General features: G+C 34.7%; 1 protein-coding gene across 2 annotated transcripts in view; it reads right to left on the reverse strand.

Moving 5' to 3' along the window:
• Positions 1-15,469, reverse strand: part of DSC3 (desmocollin 3) — a 46,840-nt gene that overhangs the window by 15,942 nt on the left and 15,429 nt on the right. For both annotated transcript variants that reach the window (XM_019741195.3, XM_074340199.2), the window contains exons 5-9: positions 13,315-13,470; positions 11,954-12,098; positions 8,830-8,996; positions 5,623-5,757; positions 5,048-5,233 (exon numbers count right to left, since the gene is read on the reverse strand). In XM_019741195.3, the coding sequence (XP_019596754.2) occupies positions 5,048-5,233; positions 5,623-5,757; positions 8,830-8,996; positions 11,954-12,098; positions 13,315-13,470 (789 nt within the window). The remainder of the gene's footprint in view (positions 1-5,047; positions 5,234-5,622; positions 5,758-8,829; positions 8,997-11,953; positions 12,099-13,314; positions 13,471-15,469) is intronic.

Consider the following 15,469-nt stretch of genomic DNA (forward strand, 5'->3'; position numbering starts at 1 on the left):
CATCCAGGTTCTCATTTCTTCTTAGGAATATGTTTTGTCTCCTTACTGGCTCCTTCATTTAAAGAGTTAAGTAGAACTTTTACTCATGCTCACTATCTGTTTTTTATGAAAATTATATCTTGACAATTTGAGAATGATACTTTGATATTGTCTGTAGTTTGTCTAAAGAAACTTTCATCGTAAAAATGCAGTTAAGTAAGAGAAACATGACATGTTCCGTGGTACTATTATCATCATCATCCCTGTTTTACAGAGCAGCAAAGTGGAGAAGAGGAGATAAACTGATTTTCCCAAGGCTAAAAGAATCTCATTTGAGCTGGAGTGTGAAGCCTGGTAGTCTGGCTTGAGTTCATTTCCTTAACCACCACACTATAATTCCTCTGCTATTCTACATGGCTTAACAGTGCACCAGCCTCTAAAAATTTTTACATCAATCCTTTGATTATAATTGATTTTCAGAGAGCAGATTAAGCAAAATCCATAAACGTTATTTTATACTGTACTGAAAGTTGAAGCATTTTTTCTTTGATTCTCTTTCTGCTTATCAAAATAATCACTGGCTGAACATGGAACAAAATCAAAACTGACGAGTAAAATTTTTGTTTCAAACCTTTCTTCACACTTAGCTATTATCAGGCTGAGATACTAGTATCATGGGTCCACTAAGAAGTCAAGAGAATTTCTGAATCTTAGAATTCACAAAAAGTATGTGAAACGCTTTTTGGTGTTTTAATGACTATCCCAGAAACTGCAGAGTCAAGAGGGAAAACAAATTAATATCTATTTATTTGTTGCTAATGAACACTATCTCGCAAATCACACGTGTTGGTGTATGATCATGCAGAGAGTCAGAGCATCTGTTGACAGTGAGAAATGGATGCAAATTTAGGAAACAGCTGCTGCACTGGAGGAGGTACAGTTATTGGATCCAGAGCCACTTGCTAAAGCCTTAGAATTTCTTTATGCAATTTTTCAAGGCTTAGCTGGATATTGTCTTAGTGACTTAAAATTACAAGATTAGAAATCCACTGGGACGAAATCAATGATTAATGAAAAAACATGATTCTCTTCCACGATGGGGTAACTTTTTGTTTCATTAATTGAAAAAAAATTGTTCAAAAATATCCTACTGCTGCACCGAGATGCTTACAACTCCCAGTAAAATGAGGTGTTGTGTTGTGGAGCTAAGGACCCTGTCTGTTGAGAATGACCAAGAACAATAGCTTCCTCGCTCAAGCCCATATATATGCACTATTATTGCTGCTGCTGCTGAAATAGAAATAATCACTGAGATGGAAAGATTACCTAGGACTCAGCTGAAGACTGTACCAACTCAGTCTCTACGGTGCCAAAAAAGTTATATATTTTTAAGATACAAATTATCTTTTTATTACAAACAGTAGTACCAAGAACGTGTTAATACTTTTAAAAATTAATAATAATAATAATAATAATATCCTATAGTTTACCAAGTGCTTTCAGTTTCATTATTATATTGAATAGCTACTAGGGAGGCAGAGAGAAATACTACTTATTCTTTACAGATAATACAGAGGCTAACTTTCCAAAAGCATATAGCTATGCAAAGCAATATAACAGTGCTTAAGAACATATACCTGGAATCAAAGAGACCTGGGTACAAATTCTGTCTCTATGACATTCTACCTGTGTGATTTTGGGAAAGTTTCTCATTCTCTCTAAGAGAAAACTAAGTCTTCTTTTCTGTACAATTATTGTAAGAATAACATTTAACATTGTAGCACATAATAAGCACTCTACCCTCTTGGTTTTAGTAATCTCTCAATCTCTCAAACTGTCACACCGGTAAATGAAGGGAATAGTGTTGCGTTTTTTGTTAACAGTCAAAATGATGTAATAATAGGAGACACCAACTAACAAGGCAACGTTTGGAAGCCTTGTTCAGCTAAAGAAGTATACCCGAGCAATCTTTGGTTTAACCTGATTATTTAATCCTCTAGGATATAAAAAGAAAAGAAAGAAAGAAGGAAAAGTACACTCCTATCCTAAACAGAATCCTGGCTAAAGGATTCCTCCAGCGCAATCACAATGTGATTCTTTACTTTAACCAGGATGGTGAAGGTTAGTCACCATCAGGTATGTAACCTACAGGACAGAAAGATGGATTTCAAATGCCCTGATTATACAATGTTTGATTGTAAAATAAAAGATACATCATAAAGGTTAGAAAGTTCTCGAAGATATAGCAAGTACACAAACACAAATCTTTACCAAGGAAAAGGATAAGATACTTTTAAAGACCAATGTGGTTACCAAAGGAGCTCTGTGATGAACTAAGGTTTTCTAAGGTTTGCACACACTATGGAAAGGAAGTCATAACATGGCGAACGCAAGTTCCATTGGCCAAAATGTTAGAGCATGTTATGAATGACTCAAAGAAAGATAAAAGGTAAGATTAGCAAAAAAGGTGATAATGACAGAGGAAGGAGATCATTTAAACAGTAAACTGAGAGAAGCAGAAATGAATTGAAGTTCCAAAAAGAGAAAGCCCGCTGTACAGCTGAAGTCATGGCTTTATCAAGTCAAGTAACCCAAATATGCAAATGAGGAGACATGAGGGGAACATGGCCCAAGGGTATCCAGCTGGAAGGAGAAGAGCACAGTGGTTCAGAGGAAGGGTTCTGCATCAGGAATATCTGGGTTTGTATCCTGGCTTTATCACCTCCGACCTGTATGAATTGGGGCACGTTACTTCACTGATAGGAACAACTACAGGGTTGCTGGAAAGGTTAAAAATCTCTTAATCTGTTCATCAAATGTTTCTTGTCTTTTTACAATTTCAGAGTATGCAAAAAGAAGAAAAATAAATTATGTTTATGAAGCAACCCGGATCCTGATATAAAATCTTAACAGAAAGTGTGCAAAAAAGTAATCTATAAACAAGTACTTCTAAAATTATAAAATGGTAATAATACCTTATCCTAAAGGGATGTGACAACTATATATAAATTTCATGAGGTGCCTAATATCATTCCCTGTGACATAAACGTTACTCAGTGAATGGTAACTATTTTAAAATTCCAAAAATATTCCCTACGTGTAGGAACTGGAATGTAATTATAAATATAAGTGTAGCTATCTTTTGTTTAAAAATAATGAAAACAGATGCATACAAATTTTATTGGGGAGGACATTTTAACTGAGCCAGAGGAAAAGCAATAAAGTATCATCATCTAATTGCTCTCCCTCCAGGGAATCTGAGCTTGGGTCTTTGACTTGAGCTACTGCAGTGGGCATGATCTATCCATCTCATATCTCAAACTACTCCTTTGACTTATTTCCAGATAAAAGTCAAGATGGGGAGGGCGAAAGTGGGGGAGGTGCATAGATGAAGATGTCGGGAGAAATCTTTTACAAAAATCTGTTGCCAATCACATCAATTTTGAAGTAAAAGCCAGTGCTACATAAATGTGTCCAGCTTTGGAAACTGTAGTAGATGCATAGCTGCCCTTTTCAAAAGAATTATTTACCACAGCCCCTCAGCCCACCCCTCCTTCAGCTGCAGCGTGGTGGACGCCTCCCTCATCTGTGCTGATAAATTCACATCTCAAGCATACACACATTCAGCTCTTCAGAGTCAAGGTTTCCTCCAAAGCCAGAGAGCTCCCTTGGCAGGCACAGCTCAGCCAAGAAGATCAAGAGAGTTGAGGCTCGCAGGGGTAACCTTCAAACAACCAGGCATGGGTATGGAGGATGGAAGTTGATGGATAAATTCCCCAGGTACCCATCTTTGAGAGGATAATTCTGAAGTAAATTCTACATGGTTCATTGAGTGATTGAACACCAGAGGTGACTAGCTCAATAACACAGACTTGATTGACTTTTCATTCTTTTCTGTCTTACTTTCCCAATTTTACTCTGGCTTCCTGGGATCCACACCCTAAATATCTACCTTCATTGAGATCCATGTATTGGGCTCTGCTTTCTGGAGAGTCCAAATGAAGGCTGGATCGAATTGGGCCAATAAGGAGGAAAATATATTAGTACCATTTCCTTATTTCCTCTCCTATTTCTCTCAATTATAAAACTTCTTTTTTTTTTTTTTTTAGGTATTCAGTTTGAGCAGATCATGTTATAGAAAATTGAAATAGGGAGAGGTTTGATATTGAGAGTCATCTGAAACAAATATATTTGACTATTCACATCTGGACAGAACTTGCCAAGCCTTAGGACATAATCTCTGGAAATTCTTACAGAGCAAATAACTCAAATAGAAATGTTTATGTACCAATGCCTCTGCCATATTGTTACTGGCAGATAAACTTCCTTTACTCAATGAACGATGCCTATATCTGCATGCAGGACAATTTTCATTTTTGTTCTGGGCTAAGAATGTAAAACCAGGGGTGCTCCCCCACACAGGGTATTTTCTGTGCTCATAAACTAGACCCTCACATGTAACAGTGTAATGACAAATACAATAAACAGAAGAAAGAATAAGCTCATTTAGTGTTGTCTAATGTAATACTATATCACATTTAAAAGAATCAGATACAACCAGGCGAGGGACAAAGAGAAGAGAGAGAGAGAGAGAGGAGAATATGCATTTCTAAATTATATCATGTAAAGAATAGTTAAAAGAATAGGGAATATTTATCTTAGAAAAGGTTAAATCTCAAATGGATATAACAGCTTTTCAAAAGAATTACACCTGTTCTGTACAGCATTAGCAATAAAACCTGGATCAAAGACATTGAATATAAGGAGACTAATTTAGGCACAGTAGAAGTAGGAACTTCTGAGAATCAGAACTCTCTAAATATTGAATAAACTGCCAATGAAGATAAGGAGATTCTTATAATTAAGAACGTTCAAGCATGAATTAGTTGACTAATAATTGGCAAAAAAAATGATAGAAGAAAGGCGGCATTAGATGGGAACCGTTGGCCTAAAGAGACTAAGTTCTCTTGCAACTTGTAGAGTCTATGAAACCATTTAGTTTATTAAACCGTTAGTTTATTAAAACTTGTTAACTTATCAAGATGTCAATTATTCATTATTACTGTACCTTTACAACACATAGAATGCCTTCATTTGTTTTTTTGTCTGTACTGATTTTGAAATGTCCATTTTCATTGCCCTTTAAAATGGTAAAATTAGCTCTCCAATTGGCAGTGTTAATTAAGTCTTTATCTTCAATAGGTATTCGTAAGATTTCCACATTGACTGCATTTTCCTCTACTGACACTTTATACTGCAACAGGAAGAACACATTAAACATTTACTTCATAAAGAGAACTTTTACAAAGAAAGTAAAATGTTTCATTCACTCCAAAAGTACTTGTTTTTATAGTTTTTGCCTAGATTTTTTAAACTGTGAATCATAAATGGTATTGTTTCATGAAGGGTTATCTTTAAATGAAAGAGGAATTTCATTACAAAGGTAGACTAATGTTATGGCCTTTAACAACAGGGTGGTAATATAAATACTACTATGAATAAACAAAACAGTTTTATATGTCTACTATTTAATTTTATTCATAAAATAAACACATATACTTCAAAGTATGATAAATGTTTACTAATTCAGATTAAATAACAAACGGCAATAGACAGAAATAGGTTTTGGTATTATATACTTACAGCATTTTGTCTGAAAGAAGGTGCATGGTCATTTGAATCTTGTACTGTTATAAAGCAAGTTGACGTACCCGTCAATCCAAAAAATTGACCATCCATGTCTTGTACTTGCATTATCAATGTGTACTTGTCTACAACCTAAAAGAAAGCAAATATTTAATTACTTTTATAAACTGTTGTTTAGATTTAGAAATGAAACTTTAATTGTAAACTCTTCTATTTGTGTATATCCATGCTTTTATTTACTGGTTTGTATATCTGCTAAGAACTTGGTAGACCAGGATAAAGCTGAAAAGGTAGGCAAAGGTTAAGTTATGAAGAGGCATACTGAGAATTTAGACTATGCTTTAAGTAGCAGGTAATAAGGAAAAGTTTTCTAGGAGTCATAGGGGGAGCACGAAATAAAAACATTTGAGTTTTAGAAAGAATATTATTAAAGAAGGTTGAGCATAATTTGGACTAAGCTGACTGGGAGTCAAAGAAAGCAGATACACAGCTTCTGGAATAGTCTCAGACAGGTGGTCCAAATCTGAGGCAGTGGCAATAAGAACAGAAAATAAGGGTGACAGGAAAGTTAGGTGGGAGTCAATAGAGTAGGACTGGATAACAGATTCTATATGTAAATTAACAGAGACAGAAGGGTTGAGAATGATGTTCAGGTGTCCTACTGGAATAGATAAGCAGACAGGGGTATCACCGACCAATATAGGAAACGCAGGAGAAACTGTTCTCTAAGGAAGTGAATACCAGCAAGGTTGGCAAGGAGGGACCAACATAATGAGTTTTGTTTGGTGTATATATTGAATTTTATGTGCCTGTGGGAAATCTAAAGAGAAAGATCTAAAAGCCCTTGGATATATGGTCTCATTCTTACAGGATAGCCAGAAATACCAATCTGGGAGTCAACAGTATGTAGATAGATGGTGGTTGAAATTATAGCAGAAATCAGATTATCTAGGAGAGGTTAAAGGATAAGAAGAGCTGAGAATATAAGACATAACAGCATTCCAATAGCTGAGGATACAAAGAGGAAATAAGAAGGCTAAACAAAGAACACTAAAAACAAAAGATCAAAGAAGCAGGAGGAAACTCAGAAATCCAAGGGAAGAGAGAGTTTCAGTAAGTGACAATAGACAGGGACTTATGGTAACTGTTGGATTCGGCAATTAGGAAATCATTGCTGACATACTTCTGGGAATGGAGTTTTGCCGATGGTGTGTTGATGATGAAATGGACTCATTAGTTTGTGACACAATCATTTCTGTTGCCTTTCTCTTCTATGTTACTGTTCTTATGTTGTTTTTTCTTTTTCATTTTCTATTTCCTCCTATCTCTTTTCCAGTCTCCATTTTAATTATCTCTCTTCCACATCGGAAGTCAACATTCCCACCCTGAAGTGTTCCTCCCAGAGGCCCCAGGACTCTGATACCCTGTTTTTTCTTCCTGTAAATGCACTGTTTCTTTACCCCTCATGTTCATTTCTTTACTTCCTATGTTAGTCCCCACAAAATCTCATTAGATTTTTTTCTGTTCAGGCAAACAGATCTGGGTTTGATGCCCAAAATAACTTACAAGCTGTGTAACCTTAAATTATTTATTTTCGCCACCATAAATAAAGCTGCAATGAACATTGCAGCACATATATCTTTATGGATAAATGTTTTCAGATTTTGGGGGTTGATACCTAGGAGAGGGATTGCTGGGTCATATGGTAATTCTATTCTTAATTTTTCTATTCTGCCATAAGAAAAGATGAAATAGTGCTGTTTGCAACAACATGGATGGATCTTGAGATCATTATGCTAAGTGAATAAGTGAGACAGAAAAAGTCGAGAACCACAAAATTTCACCGATATGTGGGATATAAAACTGAAAACAACAAAGGAACAAGATAAACAAATGAAGAAACAAAAACTCATAGACACAGACAATAGTTTAGTGGTGACCAGAGGTTAAGAGGGGAAAAGGGTGATAGATGAGGGCTAAGGGGATCAAATATATGGTGACAGAAGGAGAACTGACTCTGGGTGGTGAATACACAATGTGATACATAGATGATGTATTACAGAATTGTACACCTGAAACCTATGTTAACTTTACTAACAGTTGTCACCCCAATAAACTTTAATTTAAAAAAATGATCTTTTCTAAGCCTCATTTTTTCAATCTGGAAAAAAATGAGGAAGAAATCCTGATTTTCACTTGCTTACCACATCATCTCCACATATTGCACATGAAAAACACATTCATATTGTCCCTTTCAAACTTTCCTATTAATTATTACCATTATGTGCTTTATCACATAAAATGTCCTGCCTCCCCACACACAAATAAATAAATAAATAAAACCTAGGTACTACTTTTGATTCCTTTTAATAAGTTCTCACCATCTCTCTCTTTTTCTTTGGCATCAAAACCTACTGATTTCTTCTTCATCATGTCTCTCCCAGTCACATTGATCCTTCTATTTATTTTAATCTAGTTGTAGTGGGAAGCATTAAAGTGTTCCACTAAAGCTATTTTGTACATATGAAATTGATTAACCTACCTCATTTTAATAATACAGCCAACGATAAAAATAGGCTGACAAAATCAAGTGAATCAATCAATGACTATCACATTTCTCCTCTATAGTTAGATATCACATCTGTCTAGTCAAACAAAGAAATGATAAAGGTCAAATAAAATTACGCATAAAATGCTATAAATGAGATGACAATATGCTATTACTATCATCCAAATAGTGTTACAGATTTGTAGTAATGCATAAACCTTACCTCAACTAATCCTTTCCTGATAAAAAGACACTTATCTATAATAACTGGATAGGGATGAGGTTGTGATCTACGCTTGTAAAACAAATAAAAAAATTTGTCCTACATGAGAACTGAGCTGGAACCAACTAGCCACACAAGAAATAAAATAATATTCAATAATAACAACTTTCATAAGAAATACTTTTTGTTTCTACTCCTAAATACCAATCACTATGTATTTCTATCACTTATGGTTTCTCTTACATGAAGAAGTAGAAGTAATATTTAAAAAAACACACAACAGGTAACATATCCAGGGATTCTTATTATGTTATGCCTAAATAAAATAAAATTAGAAACTTCTAATCCAAAGCATAGCAAATTACAGTAATTAGAGGAGAAAGGGAAGCCTCAACCCCCAGTACAATGATATTTTACAGAGTGTGAAAGCTACCTCTCTGTCCAAATACTGAGAGACTACGGTGATAACGCCTGTGCTGGGATGCACGGAAAAGAGTCCAGGTGATCTTGGTGTCTGCTTCAAAATGCTGTACTTCAGGCGCGTATGCATCGTATCTGGTTCATCTCTGTCCGTGGCACAAACCACTCCCACTGTAGCACCTACATGTTTAAGAAAAAAGAGTCTTTAATTTACAGAATTGTTAAATATGTTTAGAAGTATCTACACTTTTCAAATTTTAACAATAATGGTGGAAACCTATTTTAAAATGTATTTCTTACTAGAGGTATTGTATCTTTAGAAAATACTGATAAAAATGATTTCAAATTTATAACATAAAATACTATGAAATTGAGAACCAAGGTATATTTTTACTTGGCTCACAGTTCAAAATGTTTGATAGTAGATTACTAAAAGTTTATTTAAATGGCATTCAAGAATAATTTCAATAAACATTCCTACACAATTGCAACAACAAACCTAGCTGGAGAGATAAACCATGTCTCCTGAGTAAATCAGATATTTTAAAATTAAACTTTTGATTAATAGCTAAATCAAGACTGATCTGGGATATAATTGCATACATGGTTAAGTTGACCTTTCATGACCCAGTCTCCTTTCTACGATGTTTTTGCTTTTTGGTAGTCCGATTTGTCTTGTTCTTTTCTACCAGCTTAGTATCCACACCCCCTCTTCCCTCAGTCCCACTTAATTTTCAGGAAGGGATTTTATTATATTTACCATCTAGGGAGAATTTAAGCCAACTGTTTCTTCAGTTAGAGCTATTAATATTTGTCACCTGTATGGAATGTAAGACTATTGTCCTGGTAAATGATTTCCCATATTGAATACCTACAGGTGTATTTACAGTGTAAGAATAGTGTTCCAATGTCCATGAAAATGCAATGCATAGATCCACTTTGCTTATAGCATTATATGTAAGGCTGACCTGAGACAACACATAGACACATACAAATATATATATATATATATATATATATATATACACACACACACACATACATACATATACATATGTATATATACATATTCATATACATATATACATATTCATTGAAATATTGTATTTGAAGGAAATAAAAGTCTAGTGAAACTTTTAACACAAAGATATATTAGTTTTAAATGATTTTGTCACTATAAAATATCCTTAAATATGTATGTGTGTATATATGCATGTAAATAAACATACTTAGCATATCTCTATATTTTTATATTTATATTTATAATACATACTATACATAGTAGAGAATTTCCCATTACATACTTATAATTAATGACAAGATTTCTGCAGTGGATCAATATGAAGCCATGAAATATTAATCTTTTTACCATAAGAAAGTAAATTTTATTCGTCTATGTTTCCATAGGAAAAAAATAATTATAATCTTTGTAAGACATAACGTTTTCTTCCTGAAAAGTTACTGACACTCAGGAAGACACAAACACAATTTTAATTCTCTGGATACAGAATTGCTTCACTTATAACACAAAATCTTCCTAAAATCTTGAAAATTCCTTTCCATGAGTGTTATACTTCAGTATTAGTTGAGCATCCTTTATCCAAACTCTCTGCATGTGAGTTAATACAAACTCAAGAGCACCTATTAGTTAAGAGTTTCACAGCCATAATTGGTCTGAAATTACCCATGTGACATCCTTAAAGTACCCTGAGCTAATCTGCATCCAAGTGTTTGTCCTTAATTCTTCCCTGTTAATACTGAAGAGAACAGAATCCTCAAGAAAGAGTTTGAAATCAATCATCCCTCTTTGAAAAAAGAAAAATGTAACAGTCATAGACTTGTGATGCTGAAAACATTATAGGTCATCTTATGTAATTAACTCATTTTACAGGTCGGAGAACTCAAAGGGACTTCCCTGAGTTCCCACAGTGAGTTAATAACAGACTCTGAATCAAAAACTAGGTTTCGTAAACTCCAAACCAACGATATTTATTTTTGTAATTGTACCATGTAATAAAGAGGTTAATATCTATGGCATCAAACTATCAAAGTAAAATATGAAGGGGAATAGCAAGTATAAAAATGCAGTGAAGATCTAAGTAACTAGAAGAAATCTTAAAAGACAAGTTAGCAAAGTCATCCTTTATGACTGAGTCCACGTTCTTTTAGCTTTATTTGAGTGGCTGTTCCCCACATTGCAAGTCTCAGCAGACTTCATGAATGCCACATTTAAAAGCCAACTAAACTGAAACATTTGGTTGTCTACATGTGAAAGTAAGTGTTTAGGATGGAGAGCATGTGATCTAAGTTTTTCTAAAATTATTCCAGCATTCTTTTAAAATTAGAAGCAGTACAGTAGATTTAAAAGAAGAAAAAGAAATAAGAGCTTTACACAACTGTATCTTTAGTGGATGTCATTCAACACCTCCCTAAATAAAACCTAATAAAAATATCTATATTGATTTTAGTTTTACTGTACACTCTTCCCTGCATATTGTCTACTTGAGGTGAGAAAATTGATAAATCCACATAACGATAAAATGAAATTAAGTGTATAAACCAAATATGGTACAAAGTTTGAATAAATTATCTGCCTTTGTAACCAATTGGTATCATATTGACAACACCACAAAGTCCTTTAATAGCCCCTAACTTACACGTCATTTGGATTTGATGGGATGAAAAGTACTCTGGTAAATAGATACTGGTCCAATATCATCTCAGGATGATCTGACTTTGATATAAAAAACTCAATGTCTTAAAAAATGTACACATATATATTTAACATAATACATTTTACTGTTAAAAATTGTCTCACCATAAAGTCAGAAAGGAAAAAGTCATTCAAGTCTAATATGGATTAATTAAATGAAAGACCTGAATTTCTGTATCTCAAAAAAGAACTTTAATAAAATTAAAAAGCAACAATACACTGAGAAAATATGTGCAATGTGACAAGTTAATATCCTTAATATATAAAGAACAGATTTATGTAGATTAAAAAAAATAGTTAAGAAAAAGATAAACCCCAAGGAAAATAAGAATAAAGGAAATAAACATACATTTCATACAATGAAAACTACAAATGGCCAAAGAAAATATGCACAAAATAGTTCAATACAAAAATGTTGTCTTACCAAGTCTACTACTTTCTGAAACTTCAAAATTGTAAGTTTCTTCTGTGAAAATAGGGTGGTTGTCATTTTCATCCTCCACTCTGATGGGTAGTGGAAGCGGTAAGTCTACTGAATATCCATCTTCAGTTGATGCATAAGCAATCAACTGAAAAACAGAAAAAAAGCAAGTTCAATAGGCCATTAATATAAGATCCTAGCAAGAGAGAATACTATGCTTTATCTACCACCTTCCTTGCAAATCCTGTCAATAAGAAATGACTTAAAATTTTCTATTCCGTGTTTTTTTAGTCATCAAATGGAGATACAGTAAAGAGTATCCAGTGTTTGGTAGAAATGGCTATACTTCAAATAAAACTTCAGAGTACAGTGAAGTCAGAGACAACTCTGTCAATTAGATTGAGGAATTAAATGTGAACGTATAGACTAAGATTATATTCCTTATTCTCTCTATAATCAGAAAGTTTTGGGGGGAGAACATCAAACTCACTGTAATGGGAAAAATCTCTACTATATCATCTAAATAAAGCAATGATTCCCAATCTTGGAACTACAAAGCACTTTTACTGTTTTACCAAATAGAGGACACATTTGAAGGGTTTTTCTAACAAAACATATTTACCAATTTCTGCATTGCTAATTAATTAAAGGCAATGGAATGCCAAGTAGAATGTATTTCTATTCAGCATATGATTATAACATACAGTTGATAATTTTCTAACCGAAAGCTAAGAAATATCACGTGGTGGACATCAGTCACATTTGCTTACCCAGCATCTCTTCCTTCTTCTAGAAGGAGACTGCTTCTTTATGGGAAATCACTGTCCCTGCACCACAGGGATGACCACATGACCCCACCGCATTTACCATATTACACTGAAAATTGTCTGAGTTATTTCCCACTGACAGTAAGCACATCCATCTCAGAATGCTAGTTTACTAACCCTTGATCTCCCACTTTTACCTCCTTATCTAGTTCTCAGATATGATCAGAGAATCATACTTGTGGAAAGAAGACCAAAAAAAGTAGTTAGAGGAGAAGAGGGAAGATTGTGTCCATGTCCTGGAGAGAGGAATTGTATCATGACCAGAGAGAGCGAGAGTATCTCATAAGCAAAAACAACTCCTGGAAACTTACTGGAATTTACATTCAAATACAGTTAAACTCTTTGCTTCATTTCAAGTGTACCTAACAGAAGTTGAGATAAAGAGCAGACCAAGTATTCCAAAATATTGCATAATCTACTTCTTTTGACTTTAAGATAGCCTCTAAGAAGAGAGTGCAAGAAGACAAGAAAGAGTTAAGTATCAGAAAAAAACATGGTTTAGTCATTTCAAGTCATGTATATTAATAAAACTCCTACATCAAAAATATCATATTCTTCACGATCCACAGGCCGAGTACAATACAGATTTCCAGTGCTTTTTTCAATGAAAAACAAATTTAAAGGTTCTTGGTCAACTCCACGGCCACTTATTGAATAGAAAACCGTATAGTTCTGTGCTGCATCAGATTGAACCTAAAAGGGAGAAAAAAAATACGTAAAAAACTTAAATTCCATTAAAATGCTAGTTTTAAAAAACGCAGCTTATGTGTTTATAATTTTCTTTTAAAGAGATGACTTAATAAAATAATAATCACATGTCACTTCACCAATACACAAAACAGTTTAACAAACATTTGACAAAAGATTTTTGCAACTGCTCAAATTTAATACAATGTTCAATATAAACAGTAACCAAAGAAAATTGAATGAAAAACAATAAGGCATAATTTACTATCTAGTGATTTGGCAAAGACAGAAAAGAACAATAATACCCATTGTTGGCAGGAATGAGGCAAACAGGGACTCTCATATATGGTGAAGAGAATGTTGATTGGAATGTTTCTTAGGGAGGGGAACGGACAAAAATTAAAAGAATGAGCTATGAGAATAAACAGGGAAGATTCTTCTTGGTGGAGGAAACAAGAAGTGTAAATGGACCAGACTAGTGTATTCTCCAGGCTGGAGTGTTCAAGGAGCAGCAAGAAGGCACAGTGGTTGAGAGAACTGGGGGAAAGGAGTAGGCGATAAAGAAGAATGCAGTAATAGAGGCAACATCAGGTAAGTAATCCCAAGGATATTGGCTTTTCCTTGGAGGACAGATGGGGAGACACTGGATAATTTAGACAAGACTAATATTACCTGATTTATATATTTTAAACATAATACTTGGTGTTTTGTTGAGACTAGACTTGGATGGGTGGGTGAGGGAAGAAACAGGAAGACCATTTAGAAAGTTACTGCAAGAATTTAGGGAAGAGTGATAGTTTGTTAGACTAGCATGGTCGCAGTAGGGGGGGTGAGAAGTGGTGGTTAGATTCTGGATATAATTTCAAGACATAACCAACAGGATTTGTCAATGGGTTGGATGTGTGGTGCGAAGATAGAAGTTGAAGATGACACTATCTCAGAGGATGTACCCTTAATATCTCCTCTGCCCATCTTCTTTAGTATGAGAATTTATGGTTGAACATAGGGTTGCCCTGAAGAAAGACAGTTCCCTGCCTTTCTTGCAATTAGGTATGGCCACATGAAAAGGTAAGGTCAAAGGGATGTGAATAAAAATTACACATGGGAGATCCAAACTGTGCTTTAGAAGGTGAAAGAGCTTGTCCTTTAATTTGGACACAGCCATGAGCCATCTTGAACCTGCAAGGATGGCCAAGCAAAAAAAAATAAAAATAGAGAAGCATGGGTCCTTAGTGTTTTCTCAAATTAGAATCTCTTTACCAGGTCACATTTTTACATGAGGGGAATAAAGCTCTACCATGCTTTAAGCCACTATAATTTGAGATCTTGGTAAAATGCAGTTATACCAGTATCCTATAATAATACAAGAATTAATGTTTAACTGAAAACAATAGATGGATATGGTAAATTGGGGCACAATATCTATTTCATCCTCCTTTCACTATGCCTTCTCAGAGTGTAGATGCTGGAAAGAGTCAACCAAAACCTCTCTGTTTTCCAGTCTCTTGAAACCAAGGTTCTGGATTTAAATACAGACAATCAAGTGTGCTTGCATGAGACTTGGAAGCCATAAATGAAGTAGAGGTCTCATTTTCACTGTTTCTGCTATTTTTGCTGGCATCATAGTTTAGATGCTTTTTTTTTTTCTTTCCCTTCCCTCCCTCTCCCTCCTCTCCTCTCCCCTCCCCTCCCCTCTCCTTTCCTTTCCTTTCTTTTAGCAGCAGAACTTCCAGTCGTTTTGCACAAGCTTAGTGGATGTTGAGAGATAGGGTATGGATCTATCTTTTTGCTGACTGGAGCAATTAAGATGTCCTGAAGCTGTATTTGGACAAGCAGCTTCCTGACTGTGGTGATTTCTTGACCATGGCAATGGCACTTTGGCTCTAGAATTAGTGGCTTCCCCAATCGTGGAGAAAGCAGCGCGCCCCTTGGTTGTGGATTCTGAGGTGTAGCTTGGGGTTCATTACTGAAAATTTAACCTAAAGTTTTTTTCCTCAAACTTCCC

This window comes from Rhinolophus sinicus, chromosome 4, assembly GCF_057876585.1.
Source record: "Rhinolophus sinicus isolate RSI-liver-muscle chromosome 4, RSI-T2T, whole genome shotgun sequence".
NCBI classification, from domain to species: domain Eukaryota; kingdom Metazoa; phylum Chordata; class Mammalia; order Chiroptera; family Rhinolophidae; genus Rhinolophus; species Rhinolophus sinicus.